Below are 26,729 nucleotides of genomic sequence, written 5' to 3' on the forward strand. Positions count from 1 at the left end.
CTCATCTGAGTGGTACTTTATCCGAGAAATGGCTCAGCCTGTGTAAAGGATCAGTGCTGTGGAGCAGGGAACTGCAGATGTGAGTAGGGTCTGGCAAAATTCAGGGTGTGGTAGGGAAGAGAGGGGCCAGCTGAAGTTCATGAAACTGCCTCCTGAACAAGTTGCCTAGAGAAAATTTGGATTTCCCATCCCTGGAAGTGTTTTAAGTACTCAGGTTGGATGGAGCTCTGAGCGACCTGATCTAATGTATGGCATCCCTGCCCGTGGCAGGGGAATTGAAACTAGGTCATCTTTAAGGTCCCTTCAACCCAAACCATTCTATGATTCTGTTGTGTGAATCTGTGAAGTCCTGTGGTGGCACCACACAGGGCTGTGACGCAGCTTGGCCGGAGCCACCTGGGACATGTCACGATTCCTGTAACTGCTTGCAACATGAGTAAGGTGAAGTGCCATCCTCTGCCAAGGGCAGAGCCTGCAGCTGCACCACACACAGGGCCTTCCTCTTGCCCCTGAAGTTTTTGTAGGATGTGGAGAAGCACAGGATTCCCCCTCCATTGCTGCACCTCCCTGCAGGGCACTGCCTGTCTGACAAGCAGCACCCTCACTGCCCTGAAAAACAAGAGTGGGACAGGGTATGAAAAGGGGCATGTTCAGGCTGGAGAGCAGTGCGGCCATGCTGCTGGAAGAGAAAGCTTAAATCAACAGAAAAATGGGACTTGCTGTCTTTATCTTCTAAAAAGCAGCCCTGATGGCACTTCAGCAGCTGCCCAGTGCTAAACCCAAACACTTCCTTTTCAAGATGAAGGAAGGCTTTAAGCCCAAATCTATGTTTTAGCTCAATGCACACGAGGTAAAAGCCACAGGGTTGCTAGTCAGGTGCCAGGAAAAGCTGCAGCTGCCCAGAAAAGGGCAGCTGAGGACAGAGGAGAGCTCTGCTTGCTCGGCTGCTGGGATTAACAGCAGTTCACCACGTGTTTGAGTAATGTGTCACCAGTGTTGGACCTCTGACTTCTGTGGTATGAATGTGCCATGTGGGCACCAGAGCCGTCAGCCTGTGGAGTGCTTTGCCTTGAGATGGAAAACTGGGGTGGAGAAACACTTGGAAAAGAATTCTGCCATGCAGGCTCAGCCAGGGATGTGCAGCGAAAAGCGTTTGTGCCTGATCCCTGCAGCTTGGATCAGCACTGGGGCAGAGCCTGCTGCATCCAAGCCAATATTGCACTGGGTGTCAGCTTCACCCACTCCATGCCTGGGCAGAGCTGCTCTGGTTGCTGTGGAGGGATGAAAGGCTGTTGATACGCAGTGTCATCCTGCCAGGTGTTTTCTGTTTTGAGTCACTCGAGCCAGAGTGATGGTTGCTGGTGGTGCCAGGAGTGACAGCGAGTGCTTGGGGTGGGAGCAGCAAACTAAATGCCCAAGGGTTGAGTTTCAAGTAGCTGGGGTGGCTGTGGAGACACAGACATGTGCACTGGAAACTCAGGGATTCAAAACCAGGAGTACAAAATAAAGAAATTGGCTGGAGAGGAAGCAAGACGGGTTTGCGTTCGTAACACTGTGGTGCTTCCCAAGTCGGCATGGGGACAAAGTGAGGTGGGAAGTGAAAGTAGCCCTATTTTTAAAACCTGATTCCAAATGCCCTTGGATGTAATCCTGATGTGAAAGCAGCTGCTGTGTTGTGGTGTGGTTGCTTTCCTGTCAGCAGTCTAGCACGAAGAACACTGCAGCATCCATGCCACCATCCCCAGGCAGCCTTCTCTGCTCTCACAACCAGGACATCATTTCATGTACCATGAAATCTTTGCTCATGCAAAATCGTGAAGTCAAGTTTGGAAACATTTGTGATGTACATCACTGTGAAATCTGCTTGAGAATGGAGATAGAGGACAGGTAAGCCACACATGAATGGTGTCCCAAAAGTGCAGAGAGGACACAGGTCATCTATTGTTCCATGTCTGTAAATCCATCTGGAACAGTTCCAGGGATTCATTAGCTTTAATGTGTCTTTTGTGGGTGATGCACTTCAGCATGTTAATATTAAAATAATACCCCTTTTTATTGCTTTTTCTTGGGGCAGTAAAGAGTCATTCTGCTTTTCCTGAGCCTCCATGGTCTTCCATTAGTACTCAATCAATTATTTATTTATGGGAGAGTATCTGAAAACAGCAGTCCAGTCTGAGAGCAGCAGCACTTGACTGTGTAGATGAGTTTGAAGTACTTGATGACTGAACCCACTGTAATTGTCAATAATGTTAAGAATGTCTTTCCTGCCACAAAGTAAAAATACAGCCTTGTAGATGGAGTGTGCTAAACTTTGATGAGGATATAAACTAAGAACCAGTGCACTTTAGATGTCACCTGGGTGTACCTTTAGCAAGGACAGACAAGGAGGTTTTGAAAACCATCTTGTCTCCAAGTTGACTGGCTTTTGTATTGTTATAGGAATTGTGTGTTGTTGTGCAATTCTGGCCTGTGTAAACATAAGAGGTTGGGATAGAAAATCTGTAATTCTGAGTTTTGATCTCATGTGGTGCCTCAACAAGAGGCACCAAGATTTTTGCCTGCTGTTTCTTGTCTCCCTAGACTAGAAATAAGTTTGGGGATTTGTTGTGCCTTCTTCGTGACAAAAGGGATTTGTAATCAAGACAATCAAGCACACTGTCAAGGCCTGTGTAAGTCAGAGGGATCTGACAGCTTTAGGTCTTCCACAGCTCAGATGGTAAAATCCGAGTATGCCAAGAGGCATTTTCCCAGACACACACTACCCCTGGATATCCTTCTCCAGGGTCATATGTTGCCAAACTGCCCCACTGCACTGGGGAGATTTGACTTGGGTTGTAGTGTTTCTCATGAAGACACTTGACATATCAGTATGCTAAAAACTCAAGAGCAGTGTAAAGACAGGCTTTCCTTGCTCATGTCCCATTTTTATCCTTTTTTTTTAATGGGTTCAGTGGAGACAGTGCTTACTTTCATTTTCTGATTCATTTGTTTCATATATAACAGGAACAAGGGAGTTGGCAGCTCCTTGTGTGTGACAGCCATGTCAGGTGAGCATCACTTGACTCCTGCTATAAGTTACTTCTGCTTTGCTTGCAACCAGACAACCACCCAAGGCACCTAATTTGGGAACTTCAGTAGCCTTGTCAGCTGAAGAGTCAAATTTTAGAGGTGCTGAAGTGCCTTGGGAAAACACCTGTTTCCCTGTGCCAGCTGAAGCAGCCTGGACCAGTGAGACTCGTGAGTTAAGTACCTGGTGTGACATGGGGATGTTGTTCATGGGTAGATTGGGGTCTCTTTGATGCTGTGTGGCATTCGGGCTGACACATGGGCTGGCACAAAGGTCAGTGTCACTGCTTCCTGCACGGAGGCAGCTTGGGAGGAGTCCCCCCCAGAGTGGGAGTGGAACTGCAGAGAGCTTGACATGCCCGGCCAGGAATTCCACGTGGCTGTACCCTGCTTATGCAGGATCCTGGGGCTTCATACAGCCCTGTGTGAATCACCTGTAATGAGACAATAGCAACAGTAATCCACATGAAATAAGAAACTAAATCTTGGGATAATGACCCATTTGCTAGGCTACTACAAATAACTCTTCCATCTGATATTTAAGTGATTGTTGTGACCAAAAGCTGGGAGATCACAGTTAGGAAAGTGCTTTATTTGCCTGCAGGTTCCCTGGAGTTTAGAAAAAAAGTCAGTGATACCAGTGATGGTGTCAGTTTGTTCCAAGGGGAACCAGGCAGTACCCCCTCCTGTGCAGTACTGGGATGCCTGTGTGCTTTGTGCTTGCAATGTGTCACTAGCACAGAGACTGTTCTTTTGCTCTGTGCATAAAAATTCAGTGCAGATCGTGAGGTTTTTCAAAAGTATCCATGCTGGGCCAGCATGGATGCTCCTTCAAAAGTTAATATTAAGTTTGGCAGCGGAAATCTACAGGCTAAAGCAAGGTGCTATCAAAAATCCTGTCTAAAAATACAGCACTTCTGCCTTCAGCTTTGTTTATTCCATTATAGAAAGGAGATTAGTGCCTATAGCCTTAGCTTTATAAATCTGGATCTGTAATTCAGAGCCTTAATAAGGTTAAGCAATTTTTTTTTCTCAGGGCCCATTTCAAAATCAAGTGAACTTGACAGGACTTTTTCCCACTGAGTTCCCTGAGTTCAGGATCAGGCTCAGAGTAAAGTGAATCTTACCCATATCAGCTGAATGTGGGGAAGTCTGTGGGACTAGATATACAGGTTCAGTTCAGGAGTGTCCTTTCCACAGAGCCCTGGTGGCATTGCCAGTACTCGCACAGGTTGGTTTGCTGCTCAAGCTGTCACCCATCATCCTGATAGATAGGGCCACCTTTATTTTTATTTTCTTTGATATTTCTGGGAGTGAAATATTCCTGCTAAGACTGGAGTGGGGAGAGTGGATGTCATGGAAGCAGTGAGAGCAGGGGAGTTGCTTTGGTGTTGGCTACCTCCTTGTTGCCCCAAGGCAGGCTTAGTGGCACACAGTGGTGAAATGGGGACCTGCCACTGTGTGCTGGTGGAAGGAGGAGCCTTTTCAGCAGCACAATCCAACCCTGATCCTACCAGGACAGCTTGGAACTGGGACAGGGCGTTTGAGCAGCTCTGTGGTGGGCTATGGGTGGTTGGTGATGGCTAATCTTGGAAAACTCTTTCATTCCATCATGCAGCCTTGAGACCATGTTGTGCTGTGGGATCAAACCTGCTTTCATTTTAATTTCTGTATCAGGCTTCAGATCAACATTGGTCTATTTTTGTCAAAGTGACACAACAGTCTTATTTTTAACCTTTCCTGGCACCACTGGTCATAAGCTCACACCTGATTTTGTTTCATGCATTTGGTTCTCGAGTCTGTTGTACACCTCCTCTGAAGACTTCAGGCAATGGGATGCACAGAAAGAGGCATTGTGGTTGGTTGGGTTTTTTTTCCTCTTTCCCTCTTTTTCTGGCAAGGGTAAAATAGGAGCTCTGTTGGGAGCAGCTCAGCAAGTAATGTTTCAGGGCCAGCAAATTCCAGTGTTGCTGCCCAGTGGGACTGAGGAGTCTATCACAGGACTAGGCTGGAGGCTCATCCGGAGAGGGAATGTGTGGTGTGCATACCAAAAGCTGAACATGAAGCCCTTTTCTGTCCACCTTTCCCCTTCCTGCAGTAAATGGAAGGACATTTGCTCTGGGATTCAGGGAAATACCTCAAGTGTAACTCCTCTTTCCTGATTAGAGTCCCACATAAAAGTGAAGCAAATAATATATAGATTATGTATAGGTATATATAAAAAATGTACACACCCCAATTTGGACATATAAACATAGAGGGATTATGGCATCTTTGGGATTACTCCAACATGGCAATCTCCAGCGCGTCTGTGTTTCAGCAGGAATGGCTCTGGCTCGTGGCTGCCCCATTTCACAGGAATGTCTTCTTGCCCTTGTAAAGCTGCCTTTGGACACTGTCATTAGCTCTCCCGCAGCTGCCACACAATACAGGGGAAGCTTATAGGTGTGCCTGACCCCGAAGGGACTCAGGACACCTGTGAGGTCTCACTGGGTCTGTACCAGGTAGATTCAGATCCACTAACGTGGTGGAAGCTTTGTGATTATCTGTTGTGGTGTGGCGAGGGTTTTTTAGTTATGCCTGTGCACTTGAGCCTACCCACTCAGTTTTAGCTGGAGGATGATTCATGCCTGCCCATCTCAGCAGCAATGAAATGCTGTGAGTAATTGTGTGAGCCTCCACAGGCGCTTTTCTGAAGTGCCCAGAGGGAGGGGAGGTGGGACCGCTGGCGCTTCAAACCACGAGAGGTCTTGGATCCCTTGTGATACCCTGTGCCATAAGAGAAGTCAGTGCCTTGGGCGCCACTTTGTCTTCAGAGCAGCAGCCCAGGGAGTGCCGGGAGGGGGTCAGGGCTCTGATGTGGTCTGAGGAACTGGCTTTCAGAGAACCCTCACCAGCAGGAAGGGGTCAGGCAGATGGGCAGCTGGCAGCACCAGGTTCCAGCCCATCTCTGCCAAAATCCCTGTGGTGCTGCCTTAACCCCAGCAGATTTCTTGCAGAAACTTGTCCTTGTGCTTGAAGAGCTGCTTGACTTTTAAGATTAAAATGTAATAACAGCTCTTCTGGATACAAGTACTGCCAATCTGAGTTTAGTCTGAAGCCCAAACAGCAGAGCAAGACTGTATTTTAAAGCTTAGTCAGACTTATCCCTGTGAGTGAGCAAGACTGACAGCAAGTGCCTTTGGACATCCTGAAGAGCACAGATGCAGATGGATGTGAGGTTCTCCCTCTGTCTTGCACAAATTCACACACTCAGGACTTTTCCCTCAGCCCAGTCCCTGGCCCTGTGCTGTGGTGAGAGTTTTTAGAGAAGTTCAGCTGTCTGTTCTAGTTCTGTGTATGACCCCAGACACGAGTCCATATTGCATCAGTCTATGACATCTTGTGTTGCAAGAAAGGTAGAGCCTGCTTTGGAGGCTGAGTGTCCATAGTCCATCTCACCTTTATCCTAACCCACGGGTACAGAGCGTTTCAAAAGGTCTGTGCTCTGTGTGCCAGCAGGGCTGGGTTAGGTGAAGCAGAGAAAAGCCATGAGGCTCTGTTGTATTCTGCCACAATTGCCCTCTGCAGAGTCTGTAGGATGTGCTGTGATGGGATGAGGCTGTAAAATTCCCAGGAATTCTGTTAGAGCGCTGCTCAGGTGCTGAGATGCTGTGGAACTGACCTTCCCCACGGGCCTTCTCTACCTTCCACAGCTCCCCAAAGCAGCCAGTGAGGACAGGGAGCTGTCGCCTGTTAAATGGCCTAGCAATGAGTGTGGATTTTCAGTGGAGTTTCTCTTACTTATCCTGAGTCTGAGCTGGATCCTTGAATCATTATATCACATTTCTGCTATTGCTTTGGTTTTGGAAAATGAGAAGTTCAGCCTGGAGCCACTGTGGCTGTATTTATGGTCCCTAAACACATCAGTGTGGTCAGCTTTTGAAAGCAACTTCTGGCTATTAGAACAGTGCAAAGGGCACTTGCTGTGTTTCATTCCTACTTTCTGGTAATTATGAATTACAGATCTCTGGGGAGATCCTCCCTTCTTTTCTGTGCTGTTATGTTGCAGTGCAGGTTGCAGCACACCCTGTCTGTACCTCAGAGGTTGTTTGGAAACCAGAAGAGATGTTTTCTTTACCCAGAAGAATGTTTTGCAGGGAATCAAGGAGTTGAAGTTATGTTTTGCAGTCCCTGTGCTGTATTTTGATGTTACTCCATGCAGTACTGGGAATGATGGAGTGCACAGATTAAATCCATGGGATTTTAGGGATTGTGCTGTGGAGCTGTGGGTGTGTAAAGCAATGCTTTGCACTTCAGCATGTCAGCCCCACGCAGTGGTTTCTGTAAATGGTTACACACTGATTATGTGCTGTGTAACAGCGCCGAAAATCGTTCAGATTTTGTGGGCCCAGAACAACTGTTAGGGCTTTTGTAAAACAATAATATCTTTTTGCAAGTTAAGAGAGCTTTGGTTTCAAGTAAAATATTTTATTTTGGATACAAAGGCAAATGGGAAACAATGTCAGCTTCACATTAAGTATTTAGGGCTCTACATAAAACTGAGACCTCCATTTCTTCTCCTTATGGAATCAAAATATGGGTTTAAATCTGTTGTCCACTGTGTTTGGAGCAAGGCCTCCAACTTGAAAAGTCCTACCTTTTCTTTAAGTATTTTACCAGCTGTGCTGTTCCACAGGTTGTGTATCTTTCATTCTCCTCTGCTGAAGCTGCTTCATTTTGCAAAAAAAAGAAAAATTACAATGTAACTGGGGAAGTTGAAAATGTGTGTTGCTTTGGCTACCAGAACAGGCAATAGAAACACATTTTTCTTGGTGGTGATGGAGATTACAGCATTTCTATGAAGTAAAATGACTTCAGCAGAAGAGGTGGAGAAAAACTAAAATCTCCTCCCTGCTTGTGGAAGGGTGTGAATGCACATTCGCTCACCCAAAAGTGTTTCCAAGGAGTGTCTAAAGGGAAAGTTTTTCCCTTTCAGAAATGCCACAATTATTAATTTAGCTGATTTCAGGTTTGGGGACTTTATTTTTCATTGTGCATTTTTTAAAAAACCATTTGGCTGGAGTTTTACGTTAGTCACACCTACCTTTGTGTCTGGCTCCCACTGCTCTGCACCTACAGCTTCCGTGGCTGAATGATTTGCACTGAGACGAGGACACCAGGCTTTTACAAGCTTTAAACTGGACCTTGGAGATTAGCAAACCTGGGAGAACCTTGGGCTGTGGTAGGAAGCCAGTTTCTGCCACCCCTACTCCTCTGAAGAAGATCCTTAGTACATGTACAGCCCTTACCACAACAAGGAGGTAAAACCAAAATTCTTTCAAATATAGTTTCTACATCACAAGTGAGACAGAGTAGAGCAAGTGGCAGGTACGTGTATAACACATATTCACTGGCCAAACTCTGTGGTGCAGGGAAATTGCATTTGACAGATGCTTCGGAAAAGGACCAGATCATCTGCAATTGTAATTTTGTGTTTTTCACGAATGTCAAACTCGAGCAGCAGATGTGTGAAGAACACCTCTTCCAGTGAGCAACGCTGAAGCAGCTCATTTTGTCACTTCTTCTGGGTCTAGACTAAACCAAGGCCATTAAACTGATGTGCCATAGCTGTGGGTGAGAACAAAGACAGCCTTTCTGAGTGAGGATGAAGCTTGTTTTCCAGAGAAGGTTTGCCAGTGAAAGGCAGAACCTCAGCTGGACCTTAGAAACGCAGCCTCAGAAAACCTCTCTGCCGTTACTGCTTCATGGAACTGCTAAAAATATTGAGTGGAAAATGCAAGTATTAAGGAAATGAGGTAGATTTGGGCTTTCTGAGCTGGATGACTTCCAGTTTCATCAGCTTCCCGGAATTCTTGCAAAAATGAAGAGCTCCTTGCAAATCTCAGAAACTGTCAGTGTTTTTCCTCTCATGTGGCTGTGCTGGGGAGACCTGTCAGCATCGTGCAGTGAGTTCAGAGCTTGCAACTGCTGGGATGGCTTGAGACAAATGCTCAAATCACAGCTTTCTCAGAGAATTATCTTGTGGGGCAGCTGGAGAGAGCAGGCTCCAGAGGAGCCATGTGGCTATGACTGCCACTGTGCTGGCCCACGAGACCTGCTCCGACAGGAATGTGTGGAATGATCTTCTGTCACCTTGCTGGACAAAGAGCATTGAGCAGTCTTGTGTGGTCATTCTGGGATGATCTGCACGTAGCCAAGGGCCTGAGCAAGCGAGAGCCAGAGTAACGTCACAATACACATTATGTGAAAAAAATAAATGCAAATGTTGGATTTCATGTTGCTAAACAGAAGTAAGGAGAAGTTGGTATCCCAGCTGCAGCAGGACACAACAGGCACTGTTAATGAGTGTAACGTGCCATGTGGAGAAGCCAAAGGGCTGGAGTTTTGCCTCGTGTGGTTAAAACTGTGCTCACCCAGCCAGAAACAGTTTAAATTTAATGGCAGGCATAGGTAGAGGCTCTCTGGGAGGATGCAGCAAGCACAGAGTGCTCTCACACCTGCAGAGCTGTGCTGAGCATGGCGCATTATGCAGCTAACAGGGATCTGGGGGCTCCTGCAGCATGTCCTGTGGGGCAGAGGATGGGAAGTGGCAGTGTGCCTGGAGTTGTGGTCAGCAAAGCTGGCCCTGCTCTGTAGCTGTCTCTTGCTCCTCAATGTACGTGACTTTGTTTCTGCTGGCTCAGATATAAGGATGGTGTATTTTGAGGTATTCCCAAAGCATGCCAGGGCATGGTGGATGTTGCAGAGAGTGGGGGCAGGTTTGCAAGGGGGATCTCAAAGTGAGTTCATCAAAATTCCCTTTCCAGTTGTACCTTTAAGGGCACACCACAACAGTAAGCACTGCCCAGGACCGAAAAGTGTTTGCTGCATTTAAACCCAAGCCAAGAATAAACTGTGTTTCAACCACATCGCTGCAGATTCCTGGAAACAAGGCCTGCCTTCATGCTTGGAGGGCTTCCTTGCTCTGCCAGGAACCACAGGGAAGAGCAACAGCAGCTTTGGCTGTAAACTGCTGCTGAAGATGGACTGGCATGGGTGACCAAGCACAATACCTCTCCCTGTGCTCACCTAAAGCCTTCCCAGGACAAGCCTTTGCCCACAGGCCTTAGCAGACATTTGTGATTCCCAGAAGAATAAAAATAAGTGTCTCCTGCTGAGCATCCCACCCAGAGCAAACACTGCAGCAGAAGACAAGGCAACAGCACTGTCCCTGTCATCCAAATTTCAGTGGCCACTGGGTAGCTGGTGAGCCTGCTGGGAAGGGCAGCAGCACTGCAGAAGGCTTTTTGCTGGCTTGCGTTGCCAAGCTGTGTTAAAGTTGAAGAGAGAGGATGTGTGCTCTTGTGATTAAGATCCGGAGCTGGAATTCAGGAAACTGGTGTTCGGTTGTAATGGGCAAATTTCTTAACCTCTATCCCTTGCTTTCCCATCCATTCAGAAGAGGATAATAATACTTTTCCTTATCTCTTTAGGAGAGGATGTGGCTCTGATTGCCTAACACAATGTGTCCTTGATCTTTCCACTTCAACAGTGAAGTTGAGGCAGAGATGTCTCGAGCACCAGAGAGGCTTCCTGTGGTGGTGTGGGCTGTGGAAATGCCAAGGCTCAACAGAGCAATCAACCACCTAATTTTCACTTCAGAATCATAGATGGAGGATCAACAGGATCAATCTGGATTCAGATTTCAGCTCACCCATGGGTTTTCACATTGATATGGAGATTGCGCTACCTGTGATAGGATGGGAAGGGTTTTAAACAAAAAGAGGGCAGATTTACATAAGATATTTGGAAGACATTTTTTACTCAGAGGGTACTGAGGCACTGGCACAAGTTGCCCAGAGAAGTTTTGGATGACCCATCTCCAGTGTTCTAGGCCAGGTTGGATGGGTCTTTTGATCTAGTGGAAGGTGTCTCTGCCCATGGCAGTGGGCTTGGAACTAGATGATCTTTAAAGTCCCTTGCAGTTCTTCAATTCTATGATTCTCTGCTACCACCCTCTGCATTGCTCCAACTTTCCAGGGAAATAGATGCCCAACCAGAGGGCCAAGTGAATCAAGACCCAGCATGGTTTTCATGAAGAGGCTCTGAGACCCTCAAATGTATTTAGTGTTTTGATCATGATCTGGGCATTGGAATGACTTTGCATGTGGCTTTGTCTTGGCCCACAAGGTGTCCTCCACCTTATTAAAATGGTGATGGTAACACCTCCCTGCCACAGAGCTGCCACGTAGGCTCTGGGCGGCTCTTGGGCCGATACCTGAGACAGTTCAAGAAATGAACTGTGATGTGTTTGTGCTGCACAGAGCTCCCATCATAGCTCTTTTTCTCCATCCGAAGTGGTGCCTGGAGTTTGGTTGGCAGCTGAAAAGCAGAGATGCTACGAGCTGTATTTTTAGGCAGGCATTGCCTAAGTCTGCAGGTGACCCCGTCCTTTCTGCTCATGTTCCTGACATTGCTTATGACTGTGGGCCATTCCCTCGGGCAATCTCAAGGTCAGGCAAGCTGATAAGCTTTGTTAGGACTCTGTCATTTTGGCAGATCTGCTTTTGATGAGGAGCTCTGAGGCTGGTAGAGGTGACGTATTGGAAAATGTACCTCTCTGCAGCTCGTTAGGGTGCAAGTGTCTTGTGACAGTGACAAGGAGGTCCCTACCCGACTGAGCAATATGGGGGACGTTCACTTCTCATATTAGTGCACTGCTGGAATAGATACAGCTGTAAGGACTTTAAGACTTTGCCTAATGATGGAGCATCCCATGCTGCCCAAAAATTCCCCCTGCTCACGTGGCGTGTGTCAGCAGCGAGTGTCCTTTCTTCTGAGCTTGGATAATGCTCCAGGTGCAGTTCATCAGTCAGGCTTGCCCTGATGCAGGAAAGTCTGGGGCTGAACTCCCTGCACACCAGGAGAAGAGGGACTCTGCTGCCCCTGTGCAGAGGCATTGCTTGTCTCCCTAGCTCCAGCTGTCTGCTCCAGCGCTTTGCTGAATCAGAGCACATCCCGTGCGGTGTATTTTGCTGCATCATAACATCCTTACGCAATCTGACAGCTCTGGCAGCCTCTGCTCCAGTGAGTCCCAGAGCTAAATGAGCAGGAGCCCTGCCAGGCTTGTGGTCATTCGGAAAGCCATGTGGGCAAACTCCTGTAGCACCTGCCCATTTTAAATGCTGTTTGGCACAATGCTGTTTGTTCCTCCCTTCCTTTTGTAAGAGATGAAGTAAAAGAAAACCCCTCCTGCATGACATTTGTTTATTTTTTTATGATGATGAGGCTTCTCTGGTTTACAGGTTGAGCTTCTGAGGCCTGGGATGCTGCCTCCATCTGTGCTGGGGCTGCTCCAAGCACGTAGAGACTCAGTGCATGATTCTCATTGCAGGGACTTGAAGTTGGACAACGTGCTGCTGGACTACGAGGGGCACTGCAAGCTGGCTGACTTTGGAATGTGCAAAGAGGGCATTCATGATGGCATCACCACAGCCACCTTCTGTGGTACGCCAGACTACATCGCTCCAGAGGTATAGGAAATGTTTCTTTGGCCAGGAAAATTTGGTTACAATATGAAAAGCATAGGTTAGCTTTGGAACAGCCAGTGTACTGTCGTGGTGTCTTTAGCTATGCCTCATTTGACTGTCGAGCTCAACATTTCCTGCTAAATGCATTATCAGTCCCTTGTGCAAACAAAGCATGAGTAAATCTTCAGGCTGGTGTATTCATCAAAACATTTTCTTTAGAAAATGTGAGGTGAAAAATGGAAATACAGCTGCGAAAATCTTGAGAGTCACATACAGTTGCTTGCTCTCTGCTGATTTGAAAGGAGAGTGAATTCTCCTTCATTTTCCAGTTCCTTTTTTACCTCCTTGCATTCCCTGTCACTCCTCAATCTCACTACAAAATTAATAAACATCTCTTTAAGGAACAGCTGCCCTCCTGGTGCTGCCAGATGTTCTGACAGGGTTTCAGATCCTTCAGCACAATTGAATTTTTGTCTGTGGTTGATGTTTGTACCATTCTCACACACTCGCACTCCTTCCCCTCTCCAGCTGAAGCCTTGCCATTGGAGCCAGGTAAACATTTCCTTCCCAGGGGCAAGGAAGAGGCAATGTCAGCTCACACTCTTGGCTGCTCTGCCGCTTCAGAGGCTCAACTAGTTTTGCTAAAGTTCCTCTTCTCCAGCTCAGCCTCAGCATCATTCTGTTTCCCAGGTGGTCCTGTGAGCAGCTAAACTAGTTCAGCCCTCGAATAATGCACCTGATGTACCTTTGTACTGATCTGGGGGTTCCCAGAGAGAGATCACCTGTGTGTTCCTGGACATCCACCAGTGTAGCAGGGAGCACTGTTAGGACATAGCAAGAACTTCTGTGTTAATGTTTCCAAATCCTATTTTCTCTCCTCAGTTTGCAAAGCTTCAGGGTTGATAATTCTTTCCCATCTGTTCCCCAGATCCTGCAGGAGATGCTGTATGGCCCTGATGTGGACTGGTGGGCCATGGGTGTGCTGCTGTACGAGATGCTGTGTGGCCACGCACCCTTCGAGGCCGAGAACGAGGACGATCTCTTTGAGGCCATTCTGAACGACGAAGTCGTCTACCCAACGTGGCTCCAGCAGGATGCAGTGGCAATCCTCAAAGCAGTGAGTTCCTCTGGCTGTTCTCTTTCTGTCCTGGCTTTTTTTTCATCCTAATTCTAGCAAAGGAAAACCAGGCTGGGGTATTGACACACAGAAATTGTAGTTACCCTGACCTTGACCCTCTTCTTATCTTGGATTGAAGGGTAAACAGAAAAAACACATCCTGGCACACTTAGGTGTGTTTGCATAGTTATGGCCTTTATATGGTTCAGTAGCCAACTTGGCAAGTGAAGTGTGAGCATGTCTGTGTGTCTGGGTATTCCCCTGAGAGCTTAATGATTGGCAGCATGTGGTCATCATCCAGAACAGAAGCAGCTGGTAAACACAGGGTTTAATCAGCACTGACCGTATGGTTTCCATGTGACTGCAGTGGCAGAGAAGTGAAGGCTTCATGATAATCCTTCCTTCTGACTGTGGGTAATACCAGCATCCCCCAGGATTGCTGCCTGACTGCATGCAAAGACAGGGGTTTGTATTTTGTGTGTTTGGGAGAAAAAAAGTGGGGCTGTGGAGCAAAACGTTTGAGGAGAGTTGTTGCTCTTTGTCTTACCATGTATTCCTGACATTTTCCATGAGTTCTTTTATCCACATGCCTCACATCTTTGCCTGTGACATGAGAATGAAGCTTTTTAAGGTTTTGGGCTGTGTGTGAGCCCAGTGCACTGGAAGTGCCTGGCTCTTCTGCAATGAATTGAAAATAGTGATGAATTGGGAGACATAACTTGGCTGTTCTGCTTCTTCTGCACCTCATCAAATCGCTTAATATCTTAAGCACCCTTTGGAGAGAGAGGGATCAGAATATTCCCTTTTTTTGCAAAACCACTGGAATAAAGATGTATTTAAGACTGGATACTACTAAATATTGTGGTAATAGAGGATGTAAGAAAGGTATGAATTTATACCAACTTGTGGAGCACTGATATAAAGAAATTGGGTAATCAGTGATGGGGCCTTTTAAGGGAAAGAGAAGAGTTCATTTTCATTAGCTTTTTAGTATGAAAATCTGGAATTTGCCTGCTGAAGGGTTTCTGTTGTATCTGATTTGAACAACTACCTTCTGTAGCTGAAAATGCATCTGATAAATTCACAGAAATCAACTGAGAATAAAATCTGCTTCTTGAGGAGGCAAAGGAATGTTTAAATCACAAGTTGTGCTCAATAGTGATTGTCATGCTGAAGAGCCTCTTGGGTTTTGGAAATAACCTATAATATATATAAAATATAAAAATGTGATGGTCAGACTCATTGCAACTTCTGGAGCAACGTTCATGTGGTTGGGTTGGGACTCTTGAATGCCTGAACCAATTCCTGTTCAGCTGGAGTAATAGCAGAGTGGATTTGTTGCATGTGTCTTGCATAAATATGGGATAGAGGTAAAATGTCATCAGGTAGATGCTCATCCTAACAGAAGTCTCAGGGGATAGTAAAATATGATTTGTGTTTTAGCCTCTTGATGAAAAGCTTATTTCTTAATTCTGACAAGAGCCTCATAGAAACAGCCAGTGCAAGCTGCAGTCACCCCTGGCTGCTCTAGCTTGTGTTCGGAGCCCAAGGTTTAACAATGGGTCCCTTCTGTGATTAACAGACAAGGAACATGATGAGGGACACTGGAGAAAAAAAGCCTGAATTGAGGAGGGAGCTAAGAATTTAAATAGAAAGCAATTGAGTGTCTCCAAAACTGCACGGTTGGCTTAATGACTGCTGGTTACTTGCCTACAGAAAGTCTCCTCTCCAGCCCCTCTGCTTGTCTGCTGGAGCATGTGTTGCTGGTGATACACAAATGAAAAGCAAAACTGCCTCTCTGAAATCATAGAATCATAGAATGGATTGGGTTGGAAAAGACCTCTGAGATCATCAAGTCCAACCCTTGGTCCAACTCCAGGCCCTTTACCAGATCATGGCACTCAGTGCCACGGCCAAGTTCAGTTTAAAAATCTCCAGGGATGGTGAATCCACCCCCTCTCTGGGCAGCCCATTCCAATGCCTGATTACTCTCTCTGCAAAGAATTTTTTTCTGCTCTCCATCTTAAATTTTCCCTGGCAGAGCTTGAGCCCGTGCCCCCTTGTCCTATTGCTGAGTGCCTGGGAGATGCACGTGCTTTGCTCAAGAGAGCCACTACCCTATGTCCACTCTAGGATAAAGGCTGAAATTCAGGGCATTAACTGGGAGTCCTGTGATTAACTAGTGGGAAATTGCAGCTGACATTGTTACTGGACCTTTAGTTCTTCAGTGTTTCTGTTCCATGGTGGCTGCGACCTGGAGGTGACTTGCGCATCTTATTTTACAGCACTGATGATAGTTGGCTACAGCCTGAATTTCTGCAGCTTTGCAGTACCTCCTTTTGGGTTCAACAGCTGTTCATTAGAAGAGCTCCTCATGCCCTCATTCCTTTCTTGCGCTGAGTTTTTAGAGGCATCAGAGCATGTTGGCTTTAATGGGAAGGAAACTTCCTGTCTTGAGATTGTCTGGGGCTCTAGATTAAAATTAATGACCTCCCTATACTTTGTGTTTTTTCCAATTATAACAAATATGATCACTGCTGAGCTATAATTTGCAGTGTATAGCATTTAGTCAGTGTTCTTAGGTGTCACTGTAACAATTTTTAAGGAAGACAGTAGATTTTCTAGCTGCTAAATATGTAGGGTTTTTTTTTCTCACAGACTTCTCATGCTAATATTTCTCTTAGAGCATTATGACTACATGAGCATCTTCTAATCACTACCATGTTTACCTCCAACAAAATGTGCACTCAAGCTCCCTGATTCACAGCTGTGACAGTGCCTTCTAACCCCTGATGTTAAAGAGCTCTGGAAAATCAGAACATTCAACTACTGCAGTAACATAAATGATTATAGGTAATTACATGGCGTGGGAAGCCTGTGGAAGATCAGGGAATTAAACCCGGGTTCTCTTGTATTGCAGGATAAGGCCATAATAGCCTTGATAACTGGATTATCCCCTCACTAAAAGTTCTGGCCTCTAATCTTGAACAGTACTAGTGAGAATTCACTGAGTCTTGAATGGTACAAAACTCTGAAAAGAAAATAAAATTTTTCTGCTAGAAAGATGCAATTAAGTGCAGGTGCTTAGAGATGCTTTACAAATGTGTGTGTCTTAAGTTTAGAAAGCACTTGATGCATTTGCCTTCATGAAGAGTGTCATTTTAAACAAGGATAATACATTTTAGCACCCGTTTCACACATGCTGTTGCCTTGTTTTGCTTTTGATTTGCGTAATTGTAATTGTGTTTCACAATTTCCCCCCACCAGAAACCACACGATTTCGGAAGGTTGCACTTTGTTCATCTTTGCAGCTTCCTGATAATAACAAAACAACGTCCTTAGGATCTCATTTGCATCACTGGGTATTCCTGGAAGGTTTTTGAGCACTGGTTCCAAGGAAAACAAAACTAACCTCAGTGCCCTGGGACTTTGTGTAGAATTGAAAGCAGAAATATTTGTTCTCTAAAAAAATAAGTTTTTATCTGTTTCCCTTTTTCCAAGTTTTTTTGTCCTTGATATTTTCCCTCAGGAACTGGGGAGGTGGTAGGACAAGGGTAAAGCAGTGCAAGTCAGTAGGATTTTACTGGAATCCATATTCCCAGAGGAGGAAAGTCAAACATCTCACTCGGGTACTCTGTCCTGTCTGAATGTGCCACTGGGGAATTCAGATGTTGATGCTTCAAGTCAGGAGGAGACGACTCCAGCTGAGGTCTCCTCTACTTGTGTGAGCAAGTCAAACTGGGCATGAATTTGCTTGTGGGAGTAAAAAAGTGCAGACAATGATTGCTGCTGAATGGATTCAGACCATTTCAGAATATTCTAGACAGAAGTTTTGCTTTGATTTCGATTCCCAAAGGAAAAAAGTTTCTCTGTAGCTTTACCTGAATGCAATCAAAAGGAGTTTATGCCAGAGGAGCTATTGAGTTTGTATGTGTAAAATAAATTCTTTCAAATACTCTCTGGCATCAGCTGACAAAGTAATCACCAGTGTCTGATGATGGAGAAACTGTGAAAGAGAAACTGAGCACACAGAGCAGAGACTGCTGCACTGAATCCCCCACAGTGAGAGTGCAGTTAGAGATTGCTTTGTTACAGCATATCAATATTCTGAATTTGTTAACTGTCACTAGCAAAAAGTGCTGGAGCAGAGAGGGGAGCTTTCCAGGCAGTCAGAGGCTTTGGGATTCAGCTGAGTGAACTGCAAACTGAAATACAATCCTCTTGCTTCCCATAAGCAGGCTGGTAATTTGGCAGCATGTTTCACTTGCCTCATGTATGGCTTTTTCAGATGCAATTCAATCACACTGCCTTGCTCACAAGCTGCTTTAGCTGGAGGGGAGAATGGAGGGACACAGTGAAAATCAGGTCTCAAAAGTTGATGGCGTAATGGGAAGCAAATTCCCAGGGAAAGCTGCAGGGATTTTCCTTTCCAAGTCTGGTTTCGGATGAGGAGAGAAGGGCTAAGCCTATTGAGTCGCTCCATGGACTGATGATCTGAAGTAGCCATGGTTGGCCCAAAGGCTTGGAAATTTGGATGAGCACTTGCAGCTTAGATGTTTTCACCCTGAGAGCCTGGGAACAGCAGGGACTGGAAAGCAGCATCTCCCCAGGGAAGTGTCAGCATTGCTCCACCTTCTGCACCCTGGACTTCTGAACTCCTGTCACAGCTGAGTTTGTTGAAGCTGAGGGTGTCCCTTGGTGTTTGTATGCTGACCTCCAGCCTTAATGAGGGCCCTGAAACACTCCTGGCCTAGCTAAAATGCTCCTTCAAAAACTGAGGGTTAGGCAAGCTTCCCTGTAGCTGTATTTTTCAGCGAGACAATTGAAACTAAAGCCTGTCCTTCCTCCAGCTGGTTAAAAATATGCATTTTGAGGAAAGCACTGCTGGAGTTAGGAGACTGGGCAGAAGTGGTTATGTCCCCCTTCAAGTGGTTTTTGTGTGAAAAATAAACACTAGGCAAGAAAAGAGGAAGATGCAGAGGAAATTGGATGTGGTTTTAGCAGCCTCTGCTGTCATCCAGCACAGGTGGAACAGCACAGAGGAGTCCAAATTCTGGTGGATTAGTGCAAAGAGAGGGGTGGAAAGGTGATGGAGCTTGGCTGAGAGCAAGCAAGACATGGACCTTGGAGAAAAATGCATCAGCAATACAGTGCCAATGATGCAGGAGAAAAACTTGATCTGTTTTTCAAGGAAACAGTAGCCTGGAAGTGACACTGACTCAGAAGGCAAGTAGTGTGGTTGAGTGAACTCTCTCCTGCTTTGTGTCACTGAGTTTGGTTCCCCTGAACCAAATAGCCTTTAAACTTTGTTCTTGCAGATTTGTGTAAAATCCCCTTTGCACTGCCAGGTCAACATCAGGGGCTGCCCTGTCTGGGAATTGGTGCTTTGGACTCAGCTGCAGCAATAATGATGCTCTCTGGGTGAGCAGGAGCCAGGTCCTGCTCTGATAACCTCTGTTTTATGGACTTGTTTGTGGCTTTTGGAGCACAAGGTGAGGGAATTGGATTTCCCATGTGTATCCATATGCATCTATAGGAATAAGTTCAGTGGCTTTTAGGAAAGTGTGTGTGTTAGGGTTTTCTTCCCTAAAGTTGCAGCTGATACAAGGTGAAAAAAACCTAAATTTGAAGGGTAGCTTGCTCTGTCCCTCCTTCTGGTGAAAAGAAGCAGTGTTTTCCATCATTTCCCAGGAATTCTAGGGGATGATAAAGTGAGATAAATTTTATTGTTATGTTTGTGTATGTAAGCTGAACGAATCCAAAACTTCCTTGGAATTAGTTATCATTCCAGAGAAATACTGAGGAAGTTCTAATGTGCCACGTGATCAGTGCCCAGGGCAGTGTAGTCTGACTGGATGCAGGATAACAGCTCCAGCAGAGCCTTTGGAGACTCAGGCTGTGCAGGCACTTACCATAATGGGCCGAGGAGAAAGAAGATTGGAGAGATCACAGATTAGGTTAGGTTGGGTTGGGTTGGAAGGAAACTTAGATAACCTATTTCCAACTAGGGACACCTTCCACTAGACCAGGTTGCTCAGAGCCCCATCCAATCTTGAACACTTCCAGGGATGAATCATCCACAAGTTCTCCAGGCAACCTGTGCCAGCACCTCACCAGCCTCACAACAGAAAATTTCTTCCTTATATCTAGTCTATATCTCTCCTCCTTTAGTTTAAAGCTGTTCCCCTTGTTCTGTCACTATCTGTGTAAAAAGTCCCTATCCCTCTTTTTTATAAGCTCCCTTTAAATACCGAAAGGCCACATACAGATACAGAGAAGTTTCCCTGTAGAAATTCCATTCAGGGCCTGCTTCAGGAGGGAGGAAAGAAAGCAAAGTGAGCCCTGAGCTGTGTTACAGGAGGAGTAAACTACCCACCTTAAGGGGATGCCACAATGAATGCCCAAACCCTTGGCCAGGACCCCTTATTTTCAGAAAGGCTTTGTGGATGGGGAGTGCTCAGTACTGAACCAGACTGACCCCACCACTGTAGGCACAGCTTGAAAATGCCATTAATGAAGAGAGGTGGCAAAGGGATGGAGTTCTTGCAGCAGAAAGACTTAGAGACAGATTTTTTAGCATAATAAAAGCAAACAGTTTGCTGTGACAGAGGAGTGGACTGGATGGGAAAGGGCTGGTTTCAGTCTGCTGGCAAGGATGTCTAATTTAGGAGAGGTGTGGATGATCCAGCTGCCTGCTTGCTGCAGCTGCTTGCCCCTGACATCAGCACAGAGGGTGAGGTAGGTCCTCTGAAGTTTGGAGATGTTTATTCTCTTCATATTCTGCAGTTGCTTGGGGTTGAACACCCCTGGATACTGGGAGGTTAGGAGTAGCTGTCACCAGCTCAGATGCCACAGTGGATGTCTACCTCCTCCATCAACATATCTCTTGAAATACCTGGGCTGTGCTTTACTTGACACATCCACAGTCCATGTATCCTTCCTACTGCCTTTGTGCCTGGCCTTTTCCCCAAGTTCTGGGCAGTCAGTTTGGCCACAGGTGAACTAGACCAAACCCCCATGTCTGTGCTTCCTAACCCTCCCCTGAACACTTCCAAGGTGTGAAACAAGGCAGCCAGATGCTGATGGTGCAGGGTTGCCTGTGTTTCCCTTTCAGCACTGCACAAGGTGAGTGTCTCTCCACACACAGAGCTGGGCCAGGTTCCTTCTTTCCAAGAGACAGAAAAAAGCAGATAATCTGTTTCATGTGCAGTGATGGAATAGCCACAATGAACTTGTTTCTGAACGAACCAGATGCTGGGAGTATTTTTTAGACAAAGCTTAAAAGGAAAAGGCAACACGATGGTGGACCCACTGAAATCAAAGAGAGAGCGGGGTGAGCTCATTGCTTTATCATCAGAGCTGAGGAGCCTACTATCAAAGGCAGATAGATATTAAAAGTGCCTTCAAATAAGCCAATAAATTACTCTCTTTGGCATCTCTTCAGAGCTGGCAGTCACCGTTTGATTAAGCCTTGGCTTTCAGAGTGAGGCTGATACTGAAATCTCTCTGTGAAGCTCTATGCTGGATCTGTGTACACATTTTCCCTTTATTTTGTTTTTCTAATATGCTTTCATCTTGCATTTCCTGGTTGGCTCCACAGCCACTGCTGCAAAAGCAGGACTCCAGAGCCTGTCATTTCCCAGCTGGGAAAGAGCTCTTCAGTTTTAAATGCTGTCTTGTCCAGACCATTTCTGCCATAAACACACACCATGATGAAGTGTCCGTGGGATGTCCCACCACGGATTGCCTTCTTACCTTTTTTTTCCTGAGTTCTCACATCCATCTCTGTAACATGCTGTCTCTTACTCTTTCCCTCCTAATTCTTAAACAGCAAACAGCTTTCCCCAGTGATTTTAATCACTTCTTTCGATTGATCACACCTCTTTCTCAAGTGCTTCTTTTCCACACAGTAACAGTCCCATGCTTGTGAATTATTCACTGTGAAAGAAAACTAAAGCCATCTGTATATAGCTCACCAAGGCTAAATTAGTCCAAAAATAGTCATTAGGTATTTCATCTTTCCCTTTCCAACAGGCTCAAATTAGCTTCTCATTTAAGTCTGCAGCATGCAAGCTCGGATTTACTTCATAAAAAGCTCCTAGCCTAGCCTATTGTAATGTCAAATGTGAGTCATCCTCCTCTTTCCTGCCAAGGATGGGAAAAAATGCAGGAGCATTCACTGTGCCGACATTGTCTTCCCCATCCTTTCTTTTCCTGCTTACTCCTAGGTGCTTAAGGAAGGAGTAATTCCCAAGTCTGAGCCTAAGACTTGTGGCCCAGCCTCCCTTCTCATCTCTGCCACAGTTAAACAGTGATATTATAGTCCCTCAAAAGTGGTTTGGTGAAGTCCATTAAAACCCAATCCTGGGGAAGGGCCAAGGATTCCCTTGAGAACCTGAGTCCAGCCTGGAGATGGGAATGCTGACTGATAGGAGCAGTAACAGCTGTGCAGCCCCCGGCAGAGGGGGCTGGTCTATCTACCTGGGGGGTCTCCACACCACTACAGGGGTAACAAATCTCTGACTGTCCAGGCTATTCAGGGCTTTAGGTCTCACACTTCCTTCCAGCTTTGAACTTTCTGACATGCTGTGTCTTTTCAGGAACTTCAAAATTAAAAGAATCGAAATATAACCAGGACTATGAAAAAGCTGCTTTGAAGTATTTTCCTGGCTTTTTTTTTCTTAATTGGCCTTTGCAGGTTTGTCTGGAGCACTTTAGTCCCCTTTGTACTTGACCCTATGTAAATAGACCACCCAGGGTTGTGTAACAGATTCCCAGTTCCTCTTGACAGGACTATCAGAAAAGGATTAATTGTTTTCCCTTGCAACCCAAGGGAGATTTTACCTCTGCTTAAAATGAGAGTGGGATCATGGCCCCAGTCTGTTAGTAAATGTGATGCTCATTCTCCCTCCATGTTTGTGTTACTCTGATTGGTGTATTGATTTAGTAATGGACCTGCATATCCCCATGCTGTACCTATAGTCAGCTGGGGTAATTGAAAACCAGCAGCCAGAGTCTGATACTGTCTGAGCAGCTCTTGCAGCTGGTGACCCACGTGGGAACTGGAGGTGGCTCCTCAGTTCTGAAAACACAACTTTCTGGTGTGACACCTTGACCGAAACCTATGTCAAATACTCCACATATCTAATGACTGAAGTAAATTTTAGCTTTTAATTATTTATTACAGGACTACCAAAGACAGAAATGTCAAAAATCAGTATCAGGCCATAAGTATCATGCAGTTGATACTTGTGGCCTTTTTATTCTGCATTAGTATTGCTGAGTTATTTTTCTTGAGGAGTGGAGAGAGGCGAGGAAATGGGTAAATTTCAGCACAACAAGGAAGATTATAGCTATTCATACAGTGTTTAATTCTCATATATTAGGCCAGGTTCTCTCCTGGTGATAGTCAGCAAAGTTACATCAGTTTAGAGCACCAGGAGATTTGGAGCCAGATGTCTGTCCAACATGTGAGATGCTCCATCCACCTTGGTTTATTTTGCTACTGTCTTGCTCACCACTGCTTGCAATACAGTTAATTCTTCTTGTTTCCTTGAACTCTGGCTGGGCAGCATTGAAGAGCCATTTCTGCACTGGGGGAAAGTGAGATCAAATTTATCTGCTTAATATCCACTGCACTGACATTTTGTCCCTCTTGCCTGGGGCTGGCACATTAGACATGTGACTGCTGTCATGCTTATTGTTCCAGTCCTCTGGTTTTTAGGAGCTGGGATGAAGACTTATTTTTGCCTCCTTTCCCCTCCTTTTTTTGTCTGGAAAATAAGTTAACAGATATTTCACACTCTGTCTCTTTCTTTCTCCTGCCCTTAAAATGCTTTCAGGGCAGTCTTGTACTTCTGAACCCTGGTACTGCACTCGCTGGACCTTCTCTTCACTGAAGGATTTCACCTGCTCCCAGTTTTGTGTAGCCAGGACTGCAGCATGGGGATACATGCCCTCTATGGGGTCACATTCTGGCTCAGCACCACGATAATTGCACTGGCACGAATCAGGGCTTTCAGCAATCGATCCCTCTGTGTGCAGGGCAGGAGCTGAAATGCCACATAGCCTCTAATGGCTGCAATCAGAGCAAATCCCCAGAGTAAAACAGAGGTGGCATTTGAGAGAGCCAGGATGACTCCAAGTCCTATTCTCAGCAGCACAGTCCTCGCTGAGAGTGGTCAGTAGGATTTGGGCTTCCAAGTGCCTGGCTCACACCCACAACCCGGCACTGGTGGAGCTGCCCTAAGCAGGAAGACTTCCATGGGAGAGCTCTCTGACCACCCTGCTCCCAGGGGTAACACCATTCAGTGAAATTGGGCTATGCTGCCTCCCTTGCCCTGTAACCCACTTGTGTGTCCAACCCCTGGATTGCTGTTGTGTGGGGAAGTGAGACACATTTGTGAGCATCGCCCTGGCAGGACTGGGATGGATGGTGATGGGAGCCTTGCCCAGGAGAGCAAAAGGCCAGACTGGCTAAAAATGAGCAGCTTTTATTTAAACAACTAAAAAAAAAAAGAAAGACTCCTGGCTTCCAGTCATTAAAAATAATAGACATTAACAGACAGAGCCATAGAACCATCTTTCTTCTCCTTTGTTTGAAAGCTAATGACACCCCAGACCATGGGTTTGTTTGCCTTACATAATAGGCAGCCAAACTGTTTTCAGCAACTGCAGCATTCAGTGGAGAGATTCATGGAGGGAAGGCTTAATTAGAGTAATTGCTCTATTTATATAATTATTCCCTTTTGTCTGAGATCAAATGGATCTTTGAGAAATCTTATTTCCTTTCGAGTTAATTTCTGCCCTCTTAGTTTAGCTCATGAATCTTAATGAAGATGAGCACCTTGGGTATCTCCTGATCTCCCCATTCTCCCTCATTACTAGAGGAGAGACTGTGGGGCATTAATCTGTGCTGCAGCTGCTCTTTACTTTGGTGGCAACATGGAAGAACACTAACAGGCAAATGTTAAAACCATGAACAGGGAAATCATCCTTTCCTTTAGCAGTTTGGACTTGACTATTACATTGGCACCATCTGAAGAGGGGTCCTCTGAAGCATGTGGTGTGATGGAGAGGAGGTGAGACTGAGGTACCGCCATTGTATCTGTGACAGGCTGCCCTTGGGCTCCTGGCAAAATAAAGAGATGAATTTTTCTGGATTCTGTTCCCTGCCTGTGTGATTGGGAATAGGCTCCATCTCTGCTGTGTGTTTGTGTTTGAAAGATGAGCTGCTGGGGGCATGGGCTTTCTCTTAGAGAACAAATACACAAGAGTCTTGGTGGGAACTTCCACGTCTAAAATGTTCTGGAATACAAGAAAGAATGACTTCTTCCTTGTCCAGATGGCTGACACCATGAAGGGAATGGCTGAGCAGAAAGTTGCATTCCACTTCCTGAAGTGCAGTACTTCTGTGACAGGATCTGGGCTTGTTAATGTTTTGCTAGAATGTGATGCAATTTTATGTCATCTGTCACCGTGATATTACTCATGAAATTAATTACCCTGATGCAAATAGCACATACATCAGTTACGTCAAACCAATCTAGGATTCCAGTATTGAGAAAGGGAATTTGTAATTCAAGGAAATTAATGCTTGGAAACATCTGGTTTGTGCAAACATCCCTTTGGTGACTCTCAGGCCGTTAGATTGATTTGCAGACTCAGCCCCTTGAGACAGAAGTTGCAACGCTGCAAGTGAGTAGCACTGGAAAAGTCCAGTACAGCCTTGCCCAGCAGACTGAGACTCCTGGGGCCTTTTCCAGCATGGTCCAAGCCATGGGTGAAGGGGAGGACTGGCACAGACCCCCCTGCTCTCCCTCACCTGCTCTCAGGCTGAGCTCCCAGGGCTGACACAGATTTTTCCCAGTGTTTGACACTGCTATGGCTGTATTTTTTCCTTGTAACTTCATGGCCCCTCCATAGACTAATCCTCAGCTTTTAATTTCTTGTCATGGCTTGCTGCATTTTCTTTCAGTAAAGTTTTTCAAATGATCTTGTGAAGTCATGTTTTTGGCTCATGCCAGCTGCTGGTTTTGGCTGCGATGCTGCTGGGAGGGTTAGCTGAGGTCAGTGAGAGCCTCATTTGAGTTTGCTGCTCCACAAACTGGTGTAGCCCAAAGGCTCCAGTCTGAGGATGTTTCCAAGGGGCTCTTTACCCTGGGAATGGGATAATTTCCCATGGCTGGATGTGATCACAGAGCAAGGGCTTGATGGCCTGGTTCAGGTTTAAGCTTGATAATGTTGGTATTGGTTTTGCTTGGAGGCATCTTGGATTTGAGTGATTATATGTTTCTTTTTGCTCAGGTACATCTCTGGTTTGCCTTGTTGTTGTTATTGTTAAATTTTTTCGCTGTGTTTTTTCACTGAGCTCTGCATGCCAGAGGTCGAGATTCATGCTGGATTCATGGTTATTGTGCTAATTTAGAGATACTCAGTAAACATACAAGATGACATTTTGCCATGAAAATCTTTCTTCTGGAACATCTCATCACCTGCAAAAACACTGGAAGGTTGTCCTTGGAAGGACATTTAGGGCTAACCAGCCTGTGAAACAGCAGTCAAACTCTGGCCTTTCTGTGGGTGCAGGGAATAGCCAACACTTTGTAAGACATTTTCCAGCTCTTTCTGAATGCAGCCAAAGGGATCCTGGGGAAGATGAGCTACACTACCTTTCCCCTGTGTGTGTGTCTGTGTGAACTGGGCACTCAGCTTTACCCCTCCTGCTGCACAAGTGCCTCTTACATGGCTCAGGAAAGGGGTATGGGCTCCAGCTACTTATTTCAGAGGTGAACGCTGAGCTTGTCATTCAGCTCTTCAGAAATCCAGTGTTCTTTGTTTGGTTTGCTAGAAGTGCCATCAGACAGCAGAGGCAGCATGAGATGGGCTGTCAGATGCTGCCCTGTTGTAGCAGAGAAATGTCAGTACTGTCTAAGAAAGGGAGAAGGTTTTATGGGCTTTTGAGCCTTTGGGAAGTCATTAGTCCTTAGTTTTTTCCTGTGGACTGGACAACACAGACTGAGACTTCATTTCTA

General features: G+C 45.8%; 1 protein-coding gene across 1 annotated transcript in view; it reads left to right on the forward strand.

Moving 5' to 3' along the window:
• Positions 1-26,729, forward strand: part of PRKCH (protein kinase C eta) — a 123,403-nt gene that overhangs the window by 87,029 nt on the left and 9,645 nt on the right. The window contains exons 11-12 of the mRNA XM_071557325.1: positions 12,443-12,581; positions 13,507-13,695. Of these exons, the coding sequence (XP_071413426.1) occupies positions 12,443-12,581; positions 13,507-13,695 (328 nt within the window). The remainder of the gene's footprint in view (positions 1-12,442; positions 12,582-13,506; positions 13,696-26,729) is intronic.

This window comes from Pithys albifrons, chromosome 6 (assembly GCF_047495875.1).
Source record: "Pithys albifrons albifrons isolate INPA30051 chromosome 6, PitAlb_v1, whole genome shotgun sequence".
In the NCBI taxonomy this organism is placed as follows: Eukaryota; Metazoa; Chordata; class Aves; order Passeriformes; family Thamnophilidae; genus Pithys; species Pithys albifrons.